General features: G+C 38.3%; 1 protein-coding gene across 3 annotated transcripts in view; it reads right to left on the minus strand.

Annotated features, from left to right (window-relative positions):
• Positions 1 to 1,552: 1,552 nt before the first annotated feature.
• LOC127435478 (filamin-C-like) overlaps positions 1,553 to 20,230 on the minus strand; it is a 73,577-nt gene continuing 54,899 nt past the window's right edge. For 2 of the 3 annotated variants that reach the window (XM_051689016.1, XM_051689015.1), the window contains 21 exons: positions 19,195 to 19,384; positions 18,915 to 18,938; positions 18,424 to 18,671; positions 18,145 to 18,237; positions 17,030 to 17,129; positions 16,751 to 16,891; positions 16,495 to 16,623; positions 15,505 to 15,678; positions 14,168 to 14,329; positions 13,097 to 13,300; positions 11,676 to 11,828; positions 11,329 to 11,451; positions 9,270 to 9,515; positions 8,143 to 8,412; positions 7,180 to 7,317; positions 6,921 to 7,036; positions 6,361 to 6,493; positions 5,118 to 5,294; positions 4,315 to 4,533; positions 2,759 to 2,965; positions 1,553 to 2,618 (listed from right to left, as the gene is read on the minus strand). In XM_051689016.1, coding sequence (XP_051544976.1) covers positions 2,431 to 2,618; positions 2,759 to 2,965; positions 4,315 to 4,533; positions 5,118 to 5,294; positions 6,361 to 6,493; positions 6,921 to 7,036; positions 7,180 to 7,317; positions 8,143 to 8,412; positions 9,270 to 9,515; positions 11,329 to 11,451; positions 11,676 to 11,828; positions 13,097 to 13,300; positions 14,168 to 14,329; positions 15,505 to 15,678; positions 16,495 to 16,623; positions 16,751 to 16,891; positions 17,030 to 17,129; positions 18,145 to 18,237; positions 18,424 to 18,671; positions 18,915 to 18,938; positions 19,195 to 19,384 — 3,435 coding nt within the window. In that variant the 3' untranslated portion in view covers positions 1,553 to 2,430. The remainder of the gene's footprint in view (positions 2,619 to 2,758; positions 2,966 to 4,314; positions 4,534 to 5,117; positions 5,295 to 6,360; positions 6,494 to 6,920; positions 7,037 to 7,179; positions 7,318 to 8,142; positions 8,413 to 9,269; positions 9,516 to 11,328; positions 11,452 to 11,675; positions 11,829 to 13,096; positions 13,301 to 14,167; positions 14,330 to 15,504; positions 15,679 to 16,494; positions 16,624 to 16,750; positions 16,892 to 17,029; positions 17,130 to 18,144; positions 18,238 to 18,423; positions 18,672 to 18,914; positions 18,939 to 19,194; positions 19,385 to 20,230) is intronic. The other variant, XM_051689017.1, reaches the window with a different exon arrangement.

Here is a 20,230-nt window from a genome sequence, read left to right on the forward strand (position 1 = left end):
GGCAATAAACACTCTTGTTATGCCTCATCAAAAATCTATTGAAACATTTACTTTGCAAATCGCTGAGAAAAGTGTATGCCCTTAATTTTTAATGTGTCTAATTAACTCATACTCAATCTTACTTGGTTTTCCTTTGTAGTGGCATCAACGAATCCATCTCTGCCTCAGACTGAAGATCAGTCTGCAGCTCTGTCAGAGGCAGCTTCTGTCGTAGTTCGCTATAACAGTCTGTGAATGATAGAATTCAAAAATCAAATAAATACATGTTTGGATTTGTTTAATATTTGTATTAGCGTTTATTGTTACTATTAACATTTGTTTAATAAGTCACTTGATTATGAAAAGTGTATTTATACGTACTGTACTGGCGTTTATATGTACATGTGACTTTTGTAACAAGTCCAACTGTCTTGAGGTCGCTCCAAAGTCTGTTCTGCTTCACTTTTATATCGCAGGTGGCCAGAAGCACACACCATCCTTCACCCAAACGCCAGGTACATAGTTTCTGCTATCAACATGCAAATACTTCTCAATATTTCAAATGGAGAAGAGTAAACAAAACAAATGTGTCCTTCACATTGACTCTGCCCATGAGCCCCAGTCAACATAAATAATATAAAAACTACTAATACTAACATGCAGTCTTATCTGAAAAATATCAGTACAAGAGTTGCCAGATTATAAAATCAAAAATACACTGATTGTAAACTGACCCAATAATCAGAGTATTGGTGTACATGTAAACGTAGCCTATGTATGAGAAACACAGCTAAAAGTAAGTGTTTATGAACTGATAATCTGCTGTTTTACTCGTGATTTGAGTGAATTGAATTGAGTGATAAAAGTAGTTGTTTTAGCGCCTTTAGTATTAATTTCACCAGGAAACTGCCATGTTATGTACAACAGGCCACATAAAAATCATTTTGCAAAAATGTTGTTATTGTAACTTGATTCTGTGACCAGGTTGTGAATGCCACTGGGGGACAAAAAATGACAGTCGTCAGAAACAGTAAAAAGACGACTTAACAAACCAATCGAATTTAACAACATCCTCTCTCATACAATCTCCTCTCTTGATCTCATTGTAGCTAGGAAAAAAGTTACTTTTCACTTTTTTAATACTTAAGTACAGTTTAATGTGAAATTTTTTTTCGTTTCACTCAAGTATGTTTTTGGCTAGATACTTGGACATTTAATGGAGTAAAACTTTCACTCAGTATCCATACTTTCACTTAAGTATTATTTCAGAGCACTTTTACATCCATGGTTTTGGGTCAACATTCTATGGACCTTATTCAGAGCAGCGCCAAATCCATTTTTTGAGGGGAAAAAGAGGATGTGGTGGATAGACTAGTCTCTTATGGGTTGTACTGTTGTTTAAATTGGTTTTGATCACAGTATAAAATAACTGAAGAGTGAGATAGTAATCTGAAACAACATCTAAACCACAAAAAAATTCAACTATTCCAGTACATATTTTAAAAGCTCCAGAATTGCATTAATAGTAAAGTTCATAGTTCAGAATAGAACAGAAAAGATATGGACATCAACGGCAAGTTAGCAATTAAAACTTTAATATGCCAGCACAGTTTTACCAAACAGTAGGTTAAAATATCAAACAATTAGTGTTTCTCCATACATTTCTATTTCATCCCCACATACATATAAAATAACTATAAAATGTCGCTCTTTAAAATTGTGTCACCATAAAAACTGGGTTTTCAAACATTCACATGCTCAACGGTTTTTGCTTCGCCGCTTGGTACAAAAATCTCATCTAACCAATCACGCAAACCCAGTCTGCCGGGGCATCGGGCCACCTAGGACCACTTTAGACCCAGTTAGCCTAGTCTAGGACATAAACCTCAGGCATAATCGCTGCTCAAAATAAGCCTACAACCGGGAGTGACTTCAGACCTGGTCCAGACTCATTCTTTAGTGTTGTAGAGAATAAATCATGTCATTCCATCATAAAAATAAGACCAGTTTTAGCAATAGATAAAAAAGATTAAATGAATCAGCTGTTAAATTATGTATGCAAATGGTCTGGACAGTATCGGGTAAAAGGGTGGACATGATTTAGATTGCATGTTAGCCTTGTTCGCTTCTTTGCTTCAGTACAGCAACTGCTAGGCAGTGCAAACATGTTTCATCAGTCACTTTAAACATTCTCTATTCTCACAACCTCAAAAAATAATGTAATACAAAATGTTCTGGAAAAAAAACATGATAGAAGATGGTATATTATAGAAGACAGTTGGCACAGAAGCTTGCCGATAACAAGCAAAAGACGTCTTCTTGATTGCTTGGAATACACATTATGTTAATATGTCATTAAAAGGTTTGGCACAACAATGTCGGTGAGTCCCATCTCTTTCTCCAAACGAACAGCAGTCTTTGCATAGTGAGGAAGATCTAAAGAGAGTCTTTTTAAGGCACTGTGACATGGAAGGGGCTTCCAGGCACCATTTCTTCACCCCATTTGACTATCAGAATATAGTCTCCTTTCTCCTTTACTGTGTATGTGACGTTGTACATTCTGTTGCCCATGTGTTTGACGTACACTTCCTCGCATGGAGTCTTTGGCCCGTGCACTCCTACCATTAACATGTTCGTCCCTGCAAGATGTAAAGAAAATTTGTTTAGTCATCTGTGTGTGTGCAATATGGGGAATCAATCAATCAATCTGCCTGTCTGTCTGTAAGAAAAGATAATTTTATGTTTTATATTTATAAAAATGTATATTCTTGCATGTTACCTGCTTTACTGCAGTCTACCGTGAAGGTGTTCTTCTGGCCGATGAAGGCTTTGGAGAGTCCGGCCCCCCTAGAGACCACCTTACTGGCATCGGATGAGAACTTTGGCAAAGAGGAGAAAGATCCAGCCACTGAGGATGATTTTGTCACGGTTTCCACCAGCACTGATGATGTTTCATGTAGAGAATGGCCACCAGACAGACGTGCACCTGTGGGAGTAAATAATTTCACCATTAATTTGCTTCTTTATGGAAAGATTGGTTCATTATTTTAAGGAATATGTGTTTTGGTGTCAGTTAAGGACAGGGAAACATCTTTGGCAAGACGTTCAGCCGACAGAACTCTCTCACTTGTGAAAGACTCATAAATTCACATAAACCTGTGAGTGTTTTCTGTGTTTGTAAAGTTGTTTATGAGTGAGAGGGAGGAAGTAAAGAGGTAGCTTATTTGCATTAGTGGCAAAGGCAATGTTAAAACCGTAAGTGGGACAGCATGTTATTTTCACATTTAAATCAATCTGGTGTTTGAACACATACACAAAAATGAGTGGAGACCCAAATCTTCATAAGCATATTTGTTTTCAAATGCATCCTGCATGATAATCCTGACTTTTCATATAATCTCATAACCATATTTCCTCATTTCAACATGAGTGCGCATTCATGAGTGCTGTAAAATGTTATTTACTTTTATTTATGGATTTTTTCCAAACTTAAAGTGACAGTTCACCCATAAAGGAAAATTCTGTTATCATTTAGTGCTAAAAATAATGCAAGTTCTCACGTAAACACGTCATGGCAATGAAGTTGTAAAATTGACTATAACTTTATACAGAAAGGATTAGTAAGTGATTTTATCACATTAAATTCATGTTAACACACATATTGTTTGTCTTGTGGCTATACTTTTGAAACAGTCAGTATTTTAACCTTTACAGATTGGCCCCATTCACTTCCATTGTAAGTGCCTCACTGTAAGCATGATTTTTGCTTTTTTTTTAATGAAAATGAGGGGCAAGTAAAAACATTAAACATGGAATATTCATTTAAAATTAAATGTCGTATTCCTTCATATATGAATATGACGCACAAGCTACATTGACTATTTCTGTGATGCTTTTGTTGCTTGAAAAGCTTGAAAGTCAATCACTATCCACTGCCATTGTATTAAAAAGATGCAGCGTGATATTCATTACAATTTCTCCTTTTGTGCTCTGCATAAGAAAGACAGTCATATTGGTTTTGGAATGACATTAGGGTGAGTAAATTATAACAGATTTTTCAATTGCGGGTGAACTATCCCTTTAAATAACAGAAAATTAAGATTTGAAGAAGAATCATATTTATTTATTACAGTAGAAGAACTGGATTATGTTACAGGGACCTTAGGGTCAAGTGCCTTGCTCAAGAGCCCAAAACTGAGGAAGTTCAAAAGTTCATGGATCAACCTTGTGGGATTTGAACCAGCAGCCTTTCGAGATATCAGACACGATTTTTTATCACTAGACCACACCACTCCGGATTCCCGGCTATAAAGTAAAACAAGCAAGATCTCTCACCAGAGACTTTGGCTTTGAAGGGGCTGCCCACAATATGCTGCGGTCCTCCATATTTGATGGAGATGAGGTAGCTGCCGGGGGCCATGGGTGTGTAGGTGACCTTGTATCCTTCCGGACACTCTTGACAATCCATCTTCACTTTCGAGGGGCCGTCAATGGTGACTGAGAGAGCTCCTGACCCAGCGTTACACGTGTTTACAATAAAGTCTGATGGTACACCTGTAAAAGATGAAGCAAGGAGGTTTATGTCTTGTGGTTGGCTACTTCAAAGGAATAGGTCACCCAAAAATAAAAATTATGTCATCATTTACTCACCGTCATATTGTTCCAAACCTGAATGATTAGGGAGAATGACAGCCTCAGTCACCATTCACTTTCATTGCATGAAAAACAAAAATGCTATAAAAATGAATGGTCACTGAGACTAACATACTGCTTAACCTCTCCTTTTGTGTTCCACAGAAGAAGTCATATGGGTTTGAAATACCATGAGGGTGAATAAATAATGACAGAATTTTCATTTTTGGGTGAACTATCTCTTTTATAATTTATGAAATCCCTGCTAAAAATACCAGCTTAACCAGCTTAACCAATGCAATTGCCATTAGTGCTGATTAGCCAAACTCAGCCAAACCTAGCTGGTGAAGCTGGTTGACCAGCATGGTCTTTCTGATCAAGCTAGTTTAAAAGCCTGGTGGAGACTTCCACACACCAGCATCCAATGCTAAGGGACCAGCACCCAAAACACAACATAAGCTTGTAACCAGCAATGCTGGTCTTTTTACTAGGGAGCTTTCACATACCTGTAGTTCCCCCCTCCAGTCCAGGCCCAAAAGCAGTCACCATTCCTGGGTCTCCCGCCTGGCCAGGTTCCCCTACACGGATCTTGAAAGGACTGCCCGGGATGTGACTCCCATTAAAACGGACGTCGATGGAGTGGACGCCGTTCTCCCGTGGAATAAACCGTATTGCGTGTTTATCTGCACACACAGGCACACAGAGTTAAATAATAAGTTTAAAATGCATATTCTTATGAATTTACTCTCAACTAAGTTCAGTTCTGTCTTTGTGTAACATAGTACAGGGGTTTTCAAACTTCTTGATGCCAAGGACTCCTAAATATAATGATCATCTTGTGAGGAACACCCTTTCTAAAATATAAAGGCAGCTATTTATTTTCAAATAAAGACTTATTTTTACTGTACAAAAAAATAACAAGTGTTATATTATAAATAAGACAACATACATTATTGCAATTTATTTAATTTAAATTATTAAATTCTGTTTATAATTTACATTTACATTGTCATTGTACTAAAGCCAAAATAAATAATTAAGATATTATCTTGAAAATATTTACTTTGTAAGCTGACCGTGTATTTTTTTTTTACACACTATTAGAGAATTGCTACATGTATTAACCTAAAAAGATGTACAGTGAAAAGGGAGTTATATTTTGGTCTGTTCTCACACAAAATAAACTGGATCACTTCAGAACACATGGATTAAACCACTGGAGTCTTACGGATTACTTTTATCATCTCCTTTTTGGAGCTTTTGGAGTTCTGGTCATCAATCACTTGCATTGTATGGACCAACAGAGCTGAGATATTCTTCTAAAAATCTCTTTTTGTGTTCAGCAGAAAAAAGAATGTCTTACACATCTAGGATGGCATGAGCGTGAGTAAACGATGAGAGAATTTTTGAATTTTCTCAAAACAATTTTTTATATTGTGCTTTCCACAAAAATGTTGTTGCAAAACAGCTTTACAGGAAATATTACCTTTCAACTCAAGCTAGCAAAAGTCAGGCAACAATGATAAGGAGAAACTAACTTGCCTTTAACTGTCTTAAGAATAGTAATAATGTCAAATTCGATACCTGTTAACTTGTTTACTTTTTTATTTATTTCGCAGACCCCTAGCGGCCCCCAGTTTGGAAACCCCTGACATAGTAGACCAATAAGATCCTACTGTAGATCTTTGGATCTTAGATAAAATATTTAACGTGACTTGTATGTTTGAGAGTGTTTGTCTGTATGCTCACCATTGTCTAGTTCAGTTATGTAACACTCTTCTAATGCTCCGGAGGGTGTGTGAACCTTTGCATCAATCGCCCCTTTTGCTCCATTCAGCTGCACTGCAAACGAGGCCTCCTGATTAACCTTCAAACCCATTTCCTGGGAGAGACAGATTGGGGGAGAGAGAGAGAGAGAGAGAGAGAGAGCGAGTGAGCACAAATGAAAACTAAAAACTCTTTCCACAGAAAAGCCAATCCTTAATTTCACATTGGCCAACATGAAAACATTTCTGCCACTACTTCATGCTCATTTATTTTTATCTGAGATACCCCCTCTTAACTCTTCAAGAAGGGAACTGCAAGTAGACTTGTCTTGTCTCATGATAAGCTGTGAAAACCCTGCTCTCTGCTCTCCATCAAGTGCTCTCACAGAGTCTATTGATAAAGGAGCTGACATCTACACTCAAGGAGTCTCTGAATCTTATCCCATCTCACTGCTACAGAGAAAAGTTATTCCCCTCAACACAACTCAGCGTAAGTTAGTAAGAGTCTTTGAGTGTGTGTGTGTTTGATGTGAAATCACTCACTTGCAGGCTGGTGATGGTGAGGAGGCGTGCGTCATCCGACAATGACGCAATAGGAATGATAAAAGGGCTGTCTGGGATGTGCTCATCGTTAAATTTGATTGACACCTCGTAGTCACCTGGCATCAAACGTATAAATGCATAAAGTAAATAAGACGGCTGGTTGTCACTGTAAAACACACTTATAAATTCTACACAAAATGTTGTAAACATTTCACTACTGAAGCAAAACTAGGCTAATATTAGCATTCTGGGGTCTTACCAGGTTCTTGCACTACGTAGGCCACTCCACAAGACCCGTCCTTCCTGTCTTCAAAGGAAATCTCGGCTTTGCTGGGCCCTTCAACTGCTATGGACAAACCACCAGCACCAGCTTCCCGAGTCCAGATACTGAACTCAGCTAAACATCACACAAACACACACATATGCACAAGTTATTAGGTGCGACTAGTTACAAATCAAAAAATGAAATGGAAAATGCACACTGAAGTCACGCAGGGGTCTCAGGAGGTTAAGATGCACTAAGTAATTTTCAGCGTATGTTTCACTGGGCGATACGACAGTTATTTCGGGCTACTGATGACCTTGTAGAAATACCTATCTGCAGACATACTTATAAATCATGATTCATTTATTCCACAAAAGAAAAGTCTGACAACAGGGTAGGTTTATTTTTATAAAAGCACTTATGTTAATTCTACTGTTAAAACTTGCATATTATTTGAGCGGTAAAGTTGTTTAAATAATCGTTTTTATGGTTGATTTAGGGTTTACAGTGTTACGTCGTCATGGGAACAAGGTTTTAGTAACAGAAAAGATTAGTAGACAATTTTATTACACTAAAATCATGTTAATACACATTTTTTTTACATCTTGTTGTTATTCTTTTGTAACAGGGAGTATTTTAACATTTACGGTTTGGCTCAATTCACTTCCATTGTAAGTTCCTCACTGTAACCCAGATTTTTGCGTTTTTTTAAAGAGAAGGAAGGATGAGTCAAAATAAATTTTTGCTGTAATCAATATTATGCCACAAATGCTGTCGACTGAGCTCAACTTGTATTGAACCAGGAATATTCCTTTAATCTCATGTAACTGTTCATTATTTTAGAACCTAAAAAGGTTCTATTTATTTCTTTGGCTGTACAACTTTTTAGTGCACCTTTAAAGATGCAAAGACATCACAATATCCCAGATAAGCAGTTTCTGACTTCCTGTTTCTTACCTGGAACTCCAGCCACTCCCCTGTCCAGTCCAGTACCACCGGCCCGAACCTTGTGGGCCCCTCCCTCTCCCAGGGGCCCCACAGTGAACTGGAAGGGGCTTCCGGGAACGTGCTGGCCCCTGTATTTGACATTGACAGTGTGGGGACCCATCTCCTGAGGCACAAAGCGCACACTGTAGGTGCTGTCTTCTCCTTCTATGATCTCAGCATCTCCTGTCTTACCGCTGGGACTCGTCACCTGTGCGGTCATCTCCTGAGTACCTGTCTCACCTGAGAGAAAAAGAGGGATCAAAGAAAAAAGCAGAGAGAGGGAAAATGAGAATGTGAGAAAGAGACGGAAGAGAAGGGAAAAGAGACAGGGGCTTGTAAAAGATATTTCACATTAAATTTGAGGCATTCCTTCAATAAAAGCTGTAGTTTTGGCTGGGCTGGCCACAGAGCTAAAGGCTGCTCAGATTTTCCAGCTCGGCTCTCCTGTCATAAATGTTTGCAGTGGAAAGGGTGCACTCGCTCCCAGTGAAAACCCCATAAACACATGCATACAGTGACATCACTGCATATGCAAAATAACAAAAAGAAACTCTAACAAAGAATTTTGGCTGCCAAACCTGATGGAAATGTATCCAAAAAGTCATCATTTCATGTCTGTCTTTCTTTCGTTGAACACAAAACAAGATATTTTGAAGAAACTCTTTTCCATACAATAACAGCATACAGTGACCAGAGCCTGTCAAGCTCCAAAAATAACAAAAAAGCACCATAAAAGTAGATAATATGACTTATGTGCTATATTCCCATAAGCCATCAATAGCTTTGTGTGTGGAGCAGAATTTTATTAAAATTGTTATTTGCTGACAATCATGAATCAATGACAATTGATTTTACTGACATCAAATCAGACTAAATGTATTTTATAGTACATTTATGGTGCTTTTTGTGTCCTTTTTGGAGCTCAACAGCCCTGTTCGCAAACATTTTTGAAAAATTGCTACCTGGACATTCTGTAAAATATCGTCTGTGTTTCATAAAAGAAAGAAAGTCATTTAGGTTTGGGACGAGAATTTAAATTTATGGGTGAACAATTTCTTTAATCAGTGTTCAACGCAGAAGCACAAGCACACACACACCCTCTGACTGTCGGGCCTGGATGCCGCTGAAGGAACCCAGATTCTCCCTGCCCAGGAATCCACCGAAAACGTCCCTGAAGGGGTCACCCCCCACCTGGGTGCTCTCCTCCACCCGCACCTCCCGTTTGGTCTCGCCCACGCGGGTCTTGCTAATCTCAGTGCGTTCTGTGCGCGTGTAGGTGTGGCTGCTGCGTGTGAAGGTACGAGTGAGACGTTCTTGGGCTGACACCATCTGAAACCAGTTCCCTACAGATGAGGAACCCGAGGAAAGAGGAAAAAGGAAAGAAGGAAGAAGAAAGGAAGTGATGAAAATGGGGAAAACATGAAATTCAGGAAGTTTCACACAAAGAAAATGTCTTTTGTTTAGTCTCTTTTGTTTTCTTTCTTTCTCGCACTCTTTCTAACTCCCTTAAACTTCTTTTCCTTCTTTCTACTGAGGGCAACACTGAAACCTACACTACAAAAAAAAAATTTTTGTTCTGTTTGCCAGTAAAAGTATACAGTATAAACATCCCTAAAACAAGCAATTTTTTATAATATTTTAAAGGAATAGTTCACCCAAAAATGAAAATTCTCTCATTATTCACTTACCCTGATGCCATCCAGATGTGTATGACTGTCTTTCCTCAGCAGAACACAAATGAAGATTTTTAGAAGAATATAGAGCTCTGTCAGGTCCTTATAATAAAAGTACACAGGTGCCAGCACTATGACGGTCCAAAAGTCATATTTAGGCAGCATAAAAGTAATCCAGTCGATCAATGAATGTCTTCTGAAGCAAATCGATAGGTTTGTGTAAACAATAAACCGATAATTAAAACGTTATTAACTTTAAAAAAGTGCTTCCTTCCAGCAGCTGATGCGAAGCGTGATGTAAGCGAGTCGGCGAGTTCAAGCAAAATTCGGAAGTGGCGCTTATTAACAACAGAAGAACGAACGTCACGCGAGAGTTCAGCCATTTCAAACCGCGTCAGAGCCCTGGATGGAAGCACCACTTTAAAGTTAAAAAAGTTTTAACTATTGACTTGTTTCTTACATAAACCTATCAATTCTCTTCAGAAGACATTCATTGATTGACTGGAGCCGCATGGATTACTTTTATGCTGCCTAAATATGACTTTTGGTCCGTAATAGTGCTGGCAACCGTGTACTTTTATTATAAGGACCTGACAGAGCTCTATCTTCTTCTAAAAATCTTCATTTGTTTTTGTTTTTTATCCCCTTTTCTCCCAATTTTGAATGCCCAATTCCCACTACTTAGTAGGTCCTCGTGGTGGCGCAATTACTCACCTCAATCCAGGTGGCGGAGGACAAGTCTCAGTTGCCTCCGCTTCTGAGACAGTCAATCCGTGCATCTTATCACGTGGCTCATTGTGCATGACACCGCGGAGACTCCACATGTGGAGGCTCATGCTACTCTCCGCGGTCCACACATAACTTACCACGTGCCCTATTGAGAGCGAGAACCACTAATCGCGACCATGAGGTGGTTACCCCATGTGACTCTACCCTCCTGAGCAACCGGACCAATTTAGTTGCTTAGGAGACCTGGCTGGAGTCACTCAGCACACCCTGAATTCGAACTCGCGACTCCAGGGGTGGTAGTTAGCATCAATACTCACTGAGCTACCCAGGCCCCTATCTGTGTTCTGCTGAAGAAAGACAGTCATACACATCTGGGATGGCATCAGGGTAAGTGAATAATGAGAGAATTTTCATTTTTAGGTGAACTATTCCTTTAATAATTGTTTCCAGAGAATATATCTTAAATTAAGTTTACTTTAGTGACAAAAAGTTTTTTTTTTTTTTTCTTGTTTTAAGCATAAACCTCATTAAAGATATATTCTATTTAAAAGTCAATATGAAAAAATTCTAGACCAAGAGAAAGGAAATGACACAAGTGACAGTGAGAGTCAGTGACAGATCAAAAGAGAGAGAGACAGCTAGAAGGACAATAGTTTGACACCTCCTGCCCAAAGCCTTAATTTGTCATGGCATTTGTTTTTCCTTCACATTATCCACCCATTCACCAACATTTCCTAAATGGAATTGTCCTCACCTGGAATCTTAAGGTTGAGGTCACAAGTACTGCCCACCATGGCGATGGAGGGTGCCTGCCTCTTTCTGGTTATGCTCTCCTTCATTCGTCCCTCGCCCAGAACCTTCACCGTAAATGGACTTCCTGTAAAAAGAGTTTAATTGTTTCCACCTCAAAAAGACAGACATTACAAAAGTCTGCAATCTCTACTTTCTGACCATGTGCTGAGCCCTAAAACCTACTGAGCATTCACTTTTTCTTTGTCCGGATGAAAATGAACACAGAGAATTGCGATGTATCTGTGGTATCTGGGTCAGTTCCTGACTGCTCCTTGCCTTGAAATGCAGTGTTTGTGGGAAGTGTTGTACCTGGCACATGCTGGTCTGCAAATTTGATGTTGATGATGTACGTTCCAGGTTCGGTTGGGCAGTAGGTCACTTTACATGTTCCATCATCCACATCTGAACAGTTTATGTCCACTTTGCTAGGCCCCTCGATGGACAGACCAAGACCTCCATAACCTGCCATTGACCAGAATCAATATCTGTGTTTTAAATGGTTGATTTTACAAGCCTGATTCTGTGCATCATAAGAATCATCAATCAAAGTATTAATTTAAAGTTACACTAAATGATTGTGCTTTATTACATTTAATTGGCTCCTATTCATCTTCCTAGAAAAACAATAAAACATTCTCTGAAAAATGTCAGAGTTTGAGGTAAGTTAAAGGGATAGTTCACCCAAAAATGAAAATTCTCTCATCATTTACTTATCCTTATGCCATCCCAGATGTGTGTGACTTTCTTCTGCAGAACACAAAGATTTTTAGAAGAATATTTCAGCTTTGTAGGTCCATACAATGCAAGTCAATGGTGACCAGAAATCACATAAAGGCAGCATAATCCATAATAAGTAATCCATATGACTTTAGTGGTTAAATCTATGTCTTCAGAAGTGATATAAAAGGTGTAGGTGAGAAACAGATCAATATTTAAGTCATTGTTTACTATAAATCTCCACTTTTACTTTCAAAATGAAGATTTATAGTAAAAAAAAAATTATTGAAATATTGATCTGTTTCTCACCCAAAGTGTGCTGTCTGTCTGCACTGGTCTCAGAACAGTTTGAAATGCACCTTATTTTCATCCTAACTCCATATAAAGCTTCTGAAAGCAACATTTTTCAGCTTTTGGATGAATACATTTATTCTCAATGTGAAAATGCAGAGTAAATATATAGGAGTATATTTACTAATGTTAATGAATAGCACCTTATTGTAATCACTTCAGAAGACATATATTAAACCACTGGATTATATTATGATGCCTTTATGTGAGAAGCTTCAAAGTTCTGGTCACCATTCACTTGCATTGTATATTAGCTGAAATATTCTTCTAAAAATTTTCATTTGTGTTTAGAAGAAGAAAGAAAGTCATACACATCTGGGATGGCATGAAAGTGAGTAAATGATTAGAGAATTTTCAATTTTGGGTGAACTATCCCTTTAAGGTAAGACACAGCTGGATATTAATCAACATGGCAGCCACCAGAGGGGGCGACACACCTTCTGTGGAACAAAACAGCTTTTATTAGGCCTTTGAAATGACTGGAGTATTCAAGTGAGTGTACATCATTTTAAACATATTTGTCTACCATTCATTTCTTTAGAAACAAATTTTTCTTAAAAAAATTAAATTAAATTAACCACCTATAAGACGTTTGGCCAAAAAATATGTCCAATTAAATTAAAACAATTGCGTTATTGGACACATGGGGAAATAACACTAACCTGCACTCCTGGTGTCCACTACAAACTCTGCCACTTCAAAGGTGTGTCCTTCAATAAGACCTTTCCCAAACACCTTCACCTTACTGGCATCTCCGATCTCCGACTGGCCCACCATGATCTTGAATGGGCTGTTGGTCACATGTTTTTCATTCTTCTTCACGCTGACCACATGCTCACCCACCTCTTTAGGGGTGAAGGATATTCCTGAGGGCAAAGAGCAACTGGACTGAGTTCTTTGTTCAGGCTTATGATGTATTTTACGGTATCACTATCATATCTAACAAAAAAGCAAGACTTCAGGCTTTTGACTTTACATCAAAGGTCTTTTCTGAGCTGATATTCGATTCTCTTTGAAATCACAGGAAGGGGCTTTTAGTTTCAAGGTGCCTGGTTTTTGAGACAACGACTAGCATCACTAATTCAAAAAGTTTCATTGTTTGATTGCTGACATCAGTCAGAGGATTTTGATATTCTTTAGTTTTTTTAAAACCTCAAAAGGATTTGTGTCCAAGCAAATTTTTCAAGCTTCTAAAAGTGTAATAATTAGGGTGTCTTCAGTCTAACAAAGAGTTTTTAATTCCTGTTTAACTCCTAATGATTGATTTAAACAGGTTGTTTGATTAAAGCTGAAGTGGAATTTCTGTGACATTAGCAGCACCATACAATAAAAATGGTTCCAAACAGGTTTCCCAAACATTCCCCGTCTTCCATTGTTCTTCCATGCCATTGGCTAAGTCAATGTCGGTGTGTCGAGATGGTCAAACAAACAAAACAATGCTTTGATAGCACCACAGATTTACCATATTTACACTTTTATTAGGGAAATCAACCTGCGAATGGCTTGCTTATAGTTGTTTCTCCACATTAACTTTGATAGAAGAACATACTTTAACATTAAAAATAACATTTAACTCCTAAATTAACTAAATATTTAGTATAATTTCAGCTTATGAAATCTAGTTTATTTTAAGAACTCTCATTTATTGTACGCGTTCAATAAATTACACAATTTGCCTTATTTATAGGCTTCTTTATCATCTCAGTCATGGATAATGTCATGTTGTTGCTCACCGATATGTCTGTTTGGCAGTCTCTTCAGTAGGCAGGGCTCCTCATTGCCAGATGGTGCTCTGATACTCGCGGTCAGAGAGCTCAGGTCAGTCTCTGTGATCTTTAGAGACACGTCTGTGGCCGTGCCAACGTTCAGCTGAGACGTCCTCATGGAGTCATCACCTTTATCAAGACGAAGTGACACGTGAAGTGAATAGGGATTAAAACAAGGAGGTAAAGACAGCTGGATAGAGAAAAGAAGAGAGAAAGCCATATGAGGATACATAAGACACTTGTCTTTTACCTTTTTGATTTGTGACCAGGGAGCCATACTGTGCTTGAGTATAAGGCTAATATAATTATAATTCATTTTAAAACAATAGTTCACCCAAAAATTAGAATTTCATCATAATTTACTCATATTTATGTTGTTCCAAACCCATTTGACATTCTGTCCCATGTGGAACAGAAAAGTTAATTTTCTTTAAAGAATACCGCAGTCACTCTTTTCAGTATGATAGCAGTGGATATTTCCTTACTTTAAAGCTTAAATACCCAAAAGTATCGTGCATCATATTCCAAGAGTTCTGAAGCCATACAATAGGTTTTAATGTCTGTTGCGTTTTCATGAGCGCTAGGAGAGACGTTCATTCAGAGTGGCACACACGTTCATGTGAGAACTTGTGTTGTTTAGAGCTAAAAACAACAAGCCATTGTGAAAGAGCTTCTCTCATTGTGCAAACTAATCATATGCCTCCAAAAGACTTGGAATATGATGCACAAATCAAATGGGCTACTTTTATTATTCTTTTGGGTCCTCTTTAAGCTTTAAAGTGAGGCACTATAAATTGACTTTGTATTGAAAAAGCTGACTGAGTAACATCTCCTTTTGTGTTTTGCATAAGAAAGAAAAAAGGCAGACGGGTTGGAACAACATGAGGGTGAGTAAATTATGACAGAATTGACATTTGTGGGTGAACTATTCCTTTAACTATTAAACATGACCCTGAGTAATAAAAATAAACATTCCCTTTGTGGGTGCAACCCATGCCTGTTACAGAGAGCAGTTTCATATAGAGTCATGTGAGAGTGAGACTGAGGGAAAGGGGAAACAGGTGCTTCCTGTTACTAAAAACTCTTTTAATGTGTCTTCTACTTTTAGAAGCACTGTACGTATGCACTTCTGCGGTTTAATTCTCCAAGTGTAAAGGCACACACACACACACACACACACACACACACACATCTATTAATTTAGTTATTCATAGACTTGATGGAGAGACATAACTTTGCCCCCTCTTAATCATTCTTTCTCACTCTCTTACATACACATATTTGGGCACACACAAAACCCCCACCTGTGATCTTGGCTGTAAAGGGGCTTCCAGCGATGTGCTTGTCATCAAACTTGACAATTATATTATAGTCTCCTGGGGCAGTTGGCAAGTAGGACACAGTGCAGGTGCCATCTTTATTATCCTTACAGCTGATCTCTGCCTTAGAGGGGCCTTCCACTGCTAAAGATAGACCACCTGAAGAAAAGAGAAAAGGGAAGCCCCTAGTTACCTTTTAACCAATGAAGTTCCAGGATTTTTCTAGGACTTTGTCAGCCGTTCGTGATTACTGAATAAGGATTTTAAAGGTGCATTCAGTCATTTTTACCTCATTAAAAAAGTTTAACTCCGAAAGACATGAATTGTAATTTTGCAATATATGTAGGAGATCGTGACCACTCACATTAAAATGAAGACGCCAGTCATATCAGTAACCTTATAAAAGCTGTTTTATTCTACATGGAGAGGGTCTGTACATGACCAGCCAAATATTACTTGCTTAATCTCAGTAACCATCCTGTTATTTGACACTTTCACTCATTGATTGAAGTAATCATGGCTGACTGTGAATACTACATTTCTACAATGGCATCTGAAAGTGAAAACTATTGATTTTAAATTATGCTACATCCAAGCTGCTATAGGTGTCAGTGTCCAAGATGACACAAAGACAAAAGTTACTGAGTGCACCTTTAACAAATCATTTGACAGAGATTGCACTCACAAAGAGCAACTTATAGACAATATTACATCTAAGCTTAGCTAAAAGCATTTACATTCATCATAGATATTTCCATGACTTTTCAAGATTTTAAATAAATAAACTGTACATATCAGTCGGGGACATACTGTATCTCTTCCTGTCTAAGTGGTCGGTTCTTGGCCAGAATAAGCTTTAATGTAGACCACCAGAGTTTATGCTGATAATCAAAAGTCTGGAAACGAAAGAATGTAACCCTTAGGCTGACAGGCCAAATGCATTCACGTGTGTGTGTGTGTGTGTGTGTGTTTTACCTTCTCCGGCATCCTTGGTGATGATTGTGAAGGTAGCGGGTTTGTTGACCATGCCGTGACTCAGACCAGGACCGAATGCATTCACATGCCCACTGTTAATGGCATCCACATAGAACTGCAGTGGACTTCCTGTAAGCAGATATAAAACAGATGTCACTTCCTGTTTAAACACCATTGTCAAACAAACATACAACCATTACTTAACATATTTTTTAATAGTTTGAGACCAAAGTAACTTATTCCATTTTTTCTATACCTGGTATATGATTTCCATCATATTTGATGTCCATCTCGTGTAGGCCTTTCTCAGTGGGGGCATATTTGACCGTCACAGTCCCGTCCTTGTTATCAGTGATGTGGGGACGGGCAGTTTTACCAGAAGGCATACGGACCTCACCTGGAAAAGACAGATGTCTTTTTTGATGAAAGAAGGAAATTCTAAGAGAAAGCAGCATACCTAAAAACTACTTCAAATTACACCCCGAAATGAATATCTAATTGTTTCTCTGATCCAAATTTCCTTTATTTGTGGTACCTGTGATCTCCCCCTTCTGCACAGTAAATGGAATGACCAGATTGAATGGGCGGAGCATCGGCTCCATGCAGTCCACTGCAGAGATTGGCTCCTCTGTGGCCTTAAAGAGAAAGAGATTTTAGCATTAAATCACTGCTAACTAAGGACAATGGGCAGATATAAGTGTATGCAAAGGTTAGTGGCTGTAATTTTGTGTTGAAAAGTCAGATAAGGGCTCAGGCTGGTTGGGCTGGAATTAATCAAAATGTTTTTGCAAAAGCAACAGCTACAAAGAGCCTCAGCAGCAACATGTTCATTAAAGAGATAGCTGACCCAAAAATGAAAATTCTCACATCATTTACTCATCCTCATGATGTGTATGACTTTCTTTTTTCTGCTGAACAGAAACGAAGATTTTTAGAAGAATATCTCAGCTCTGTAGGTCCATACAATGCAAGTGAAAGGTGAACAGACATCCAAAAGCTCCAAAAATCACATAAAGTCAATATAAAAGTAATCCATAAGCCTCCAGTGATTGAATACATATCTTCAGAAGTGATGATAAATGCGGGTGAGAAACAGATTCATATTTAAGTCCTTTTTATCATAAATCTCCACTTTCACTTTTCAAAATGTGAAAGAATGTGAAAGTGAAAGTAGAGATTTAAAGTAAAGAAGGACTTAAATATTGATCTGTTTCTCACCCACTCTTATCATATCTCTTCTGATGATATGTATTTAATCAGTGGAGTCTTATGGATTACTTTTATATTGACTTTATGTGATTTTTAGAGCTACAAAGGTCTGGTCACCTTTCACTTGCATTGTAAGGACCAACAGATCTGAGATATTCTTCTAAAAATCTTTGTTTGTGTTCAGCAGATGAAAGAAAGTCATACACATCTGGGATGGCATGATGGTGATTAAATGATGAGAGAATGTATATTTTTGGGTGAACTACCCCTGTAACTCGACGAATGCATAATCAGCCAACTAGCTGCTTCAATAACTTGTGAAAAGATGTCAGCAGCAAAGCACATGGAAAATTAAGGAGAGGAAATTAAAATGTGTAATTATAAAGGCAAAGAAGCAGAGAGGGTTTAGGGTGTTATCTAATAGCCAAGGGTAGTGTGTACCCAGTGAGGGGTGTAGCCCTGGTAGGGGGCGTAGGGCTGCTGTAACTGCAGTTTATCACATGGTTCCTCAATTATTGGGATGGTATCAGATGCCTGGAGAAGGGAGGTGGTCACATGGTTAGGGTTTCACACCACACATATTTTCATGCAGCTAATTCAATTCGACACACTGAACTAGAATTGAATTGCTTTGTTAAATATCAGAAATCATGAATTATGATAATCTTACAAAAACAAAAAAAAGAAATTGCATAATGCAAGGCAACAGAAGGCACTCACCACCACATGGAAAGGACTGTTAGGAATATGCTCTCCTCCAAAGCGGATAGTGATGACATATTTCCCAGGTTCTGGTGCAGTATAGTAGATATCAAAAGTGCCATCGGAGTTCTCCACCACATCTACGTCCAGCTCCGCCCCATCTGGTGTTGACACTTTGCAAGTGACCTTCCCCTTCCCTGCGGCCTTTGCATCCACAGTGATAACTGTCTCCTCCCCGATCTGAATGGTGGGTCCAAGCCCAGAGCCTATTCAACAATCACAAAGCAATTATGATAAAGCCAACATAAGTATCTATTTCTATTATTTATTATATCTGTTTTACTATACCAAACAGAAAAGGTGCATAATTATAGGATGAATTCAGTTAAACTGGAACACTTTTTGCTATTCATCCCAATGGCAAAACATTTCCCAATTTATCTGAGTTCACCCTACATTAAAGACTTGCAATGATCAATAAAGGAAACTGATGCTTTCAAATAACTCACCCAATCCGTGTCCCCCAATAGACACTACAAATCAAAGAAAAGAGCAGTTAGAATTCATGATCATAAAATGTGTGCTTAAGATGCTCTGTTTTAAGAATAAATTAATTGTATTAATGGTTGCCAAGCAGGGTAGCAACATGGTGCATTATTATAGAATTACAAAGACTACAGAATTCAATTGCTGTGTGGTCACAGATACCAAGTGCATTGACTAGCGGCTTGAAACACCGCTCATCCAAGTCATATTTTAGAGTTAAATCTATACAATCGCTGTACTGACCTGTCACATGGCATTTGCTGGCATCTCCAGATGGCAGAGCATGGATTCGATAGGGGGAGTATGGGATCTCATCACCACCATATTTGATTGTAATAGTATAGCGTCCTGTCATGTCTGGGACGTAGGACACGGTGTATGTCCCGTCTCTGTTATCCCGAATGTTGGCTTTCTTAGGCTTCCCCTCTGGGTCCTGCAACAGGAATAAGTTGTTAAAACTTGTCTATTTTTTAAGAGTTTGAAGGTATGTGTGTGTCTAAACCTCAGTTTTTTTATGGTTAGACTGCACATGAAGGTTCTATTGCTTCAATAATCACTTGTGTTTAAGAATAGAACAAAGTCTTTACTATTTGCTGAAATAACTGTAGCCAAAATTCCTCACACCACACACACACATACACACAAAAAAAAACAACAACATTTATGTCCGTATTGGACAGCAAACATCTCTAACTGTTAGTTATGTAGTGGAAAACCACATGTAGGGTATTAGCTTAAATCCAATGACAAGTCAGTCCACAGAGACCAGTAGAGGGCATCATTAAGGGTACAAAGTCCCCTCAATGGGCACAAAATGACCTAGTTTGGCTGGCCACGAAAAACTTTCACTCTCACATCCAAAAAATGCTACTTTCTTGTAAGTTGAAGATGTTTTTGGATGCTTTTGAATGTGTGCAGTTTAAGAACACACATTTTGATTTGAGTGAAGTTTCCTCCATTCCTTTGAAGAGTGGAAAGTAGTGTGATTGTGTAAAGCAAGGATCTGTCACCACCCTCAAGAAAATACAATTCCCAAGTCGAAGGGACATCATCTGACCCTTTGGTGTCACATCTGATTAAGAAAGGGTGGGGAATAATGTAGGTATGAACCAAGAAGGCACAGGAAGTGACATTAAAAGAAGGAAAGACGTAACAAAACAAAAAAAATAGAGGGAGAAAGAAAGAATCAGACAGAATCTATAGCTTAGACAGACAGACAGACAGATAGACAGACAGACAGATAGGAAAGAAAGAAACAGACAGACAAACATATAGATAG

Source organism: Myxocyprinus asiaticus, chromosome 45 (assembly GCF_019703515.2).
Source record: "Myxocyprinus asiaticus isolate MX2 ecotype Aquarium Trade chromosome 45, UBuf_Myxa_2, whole genome shotgun sequence".
Taxonomy (NCBI): Eukaryota; Metazoa; Chordata; class Actinopteri; order Cypriniformes; family Catostomidae; genus Myxocyprinus; species Myxocyprinus asiaticus.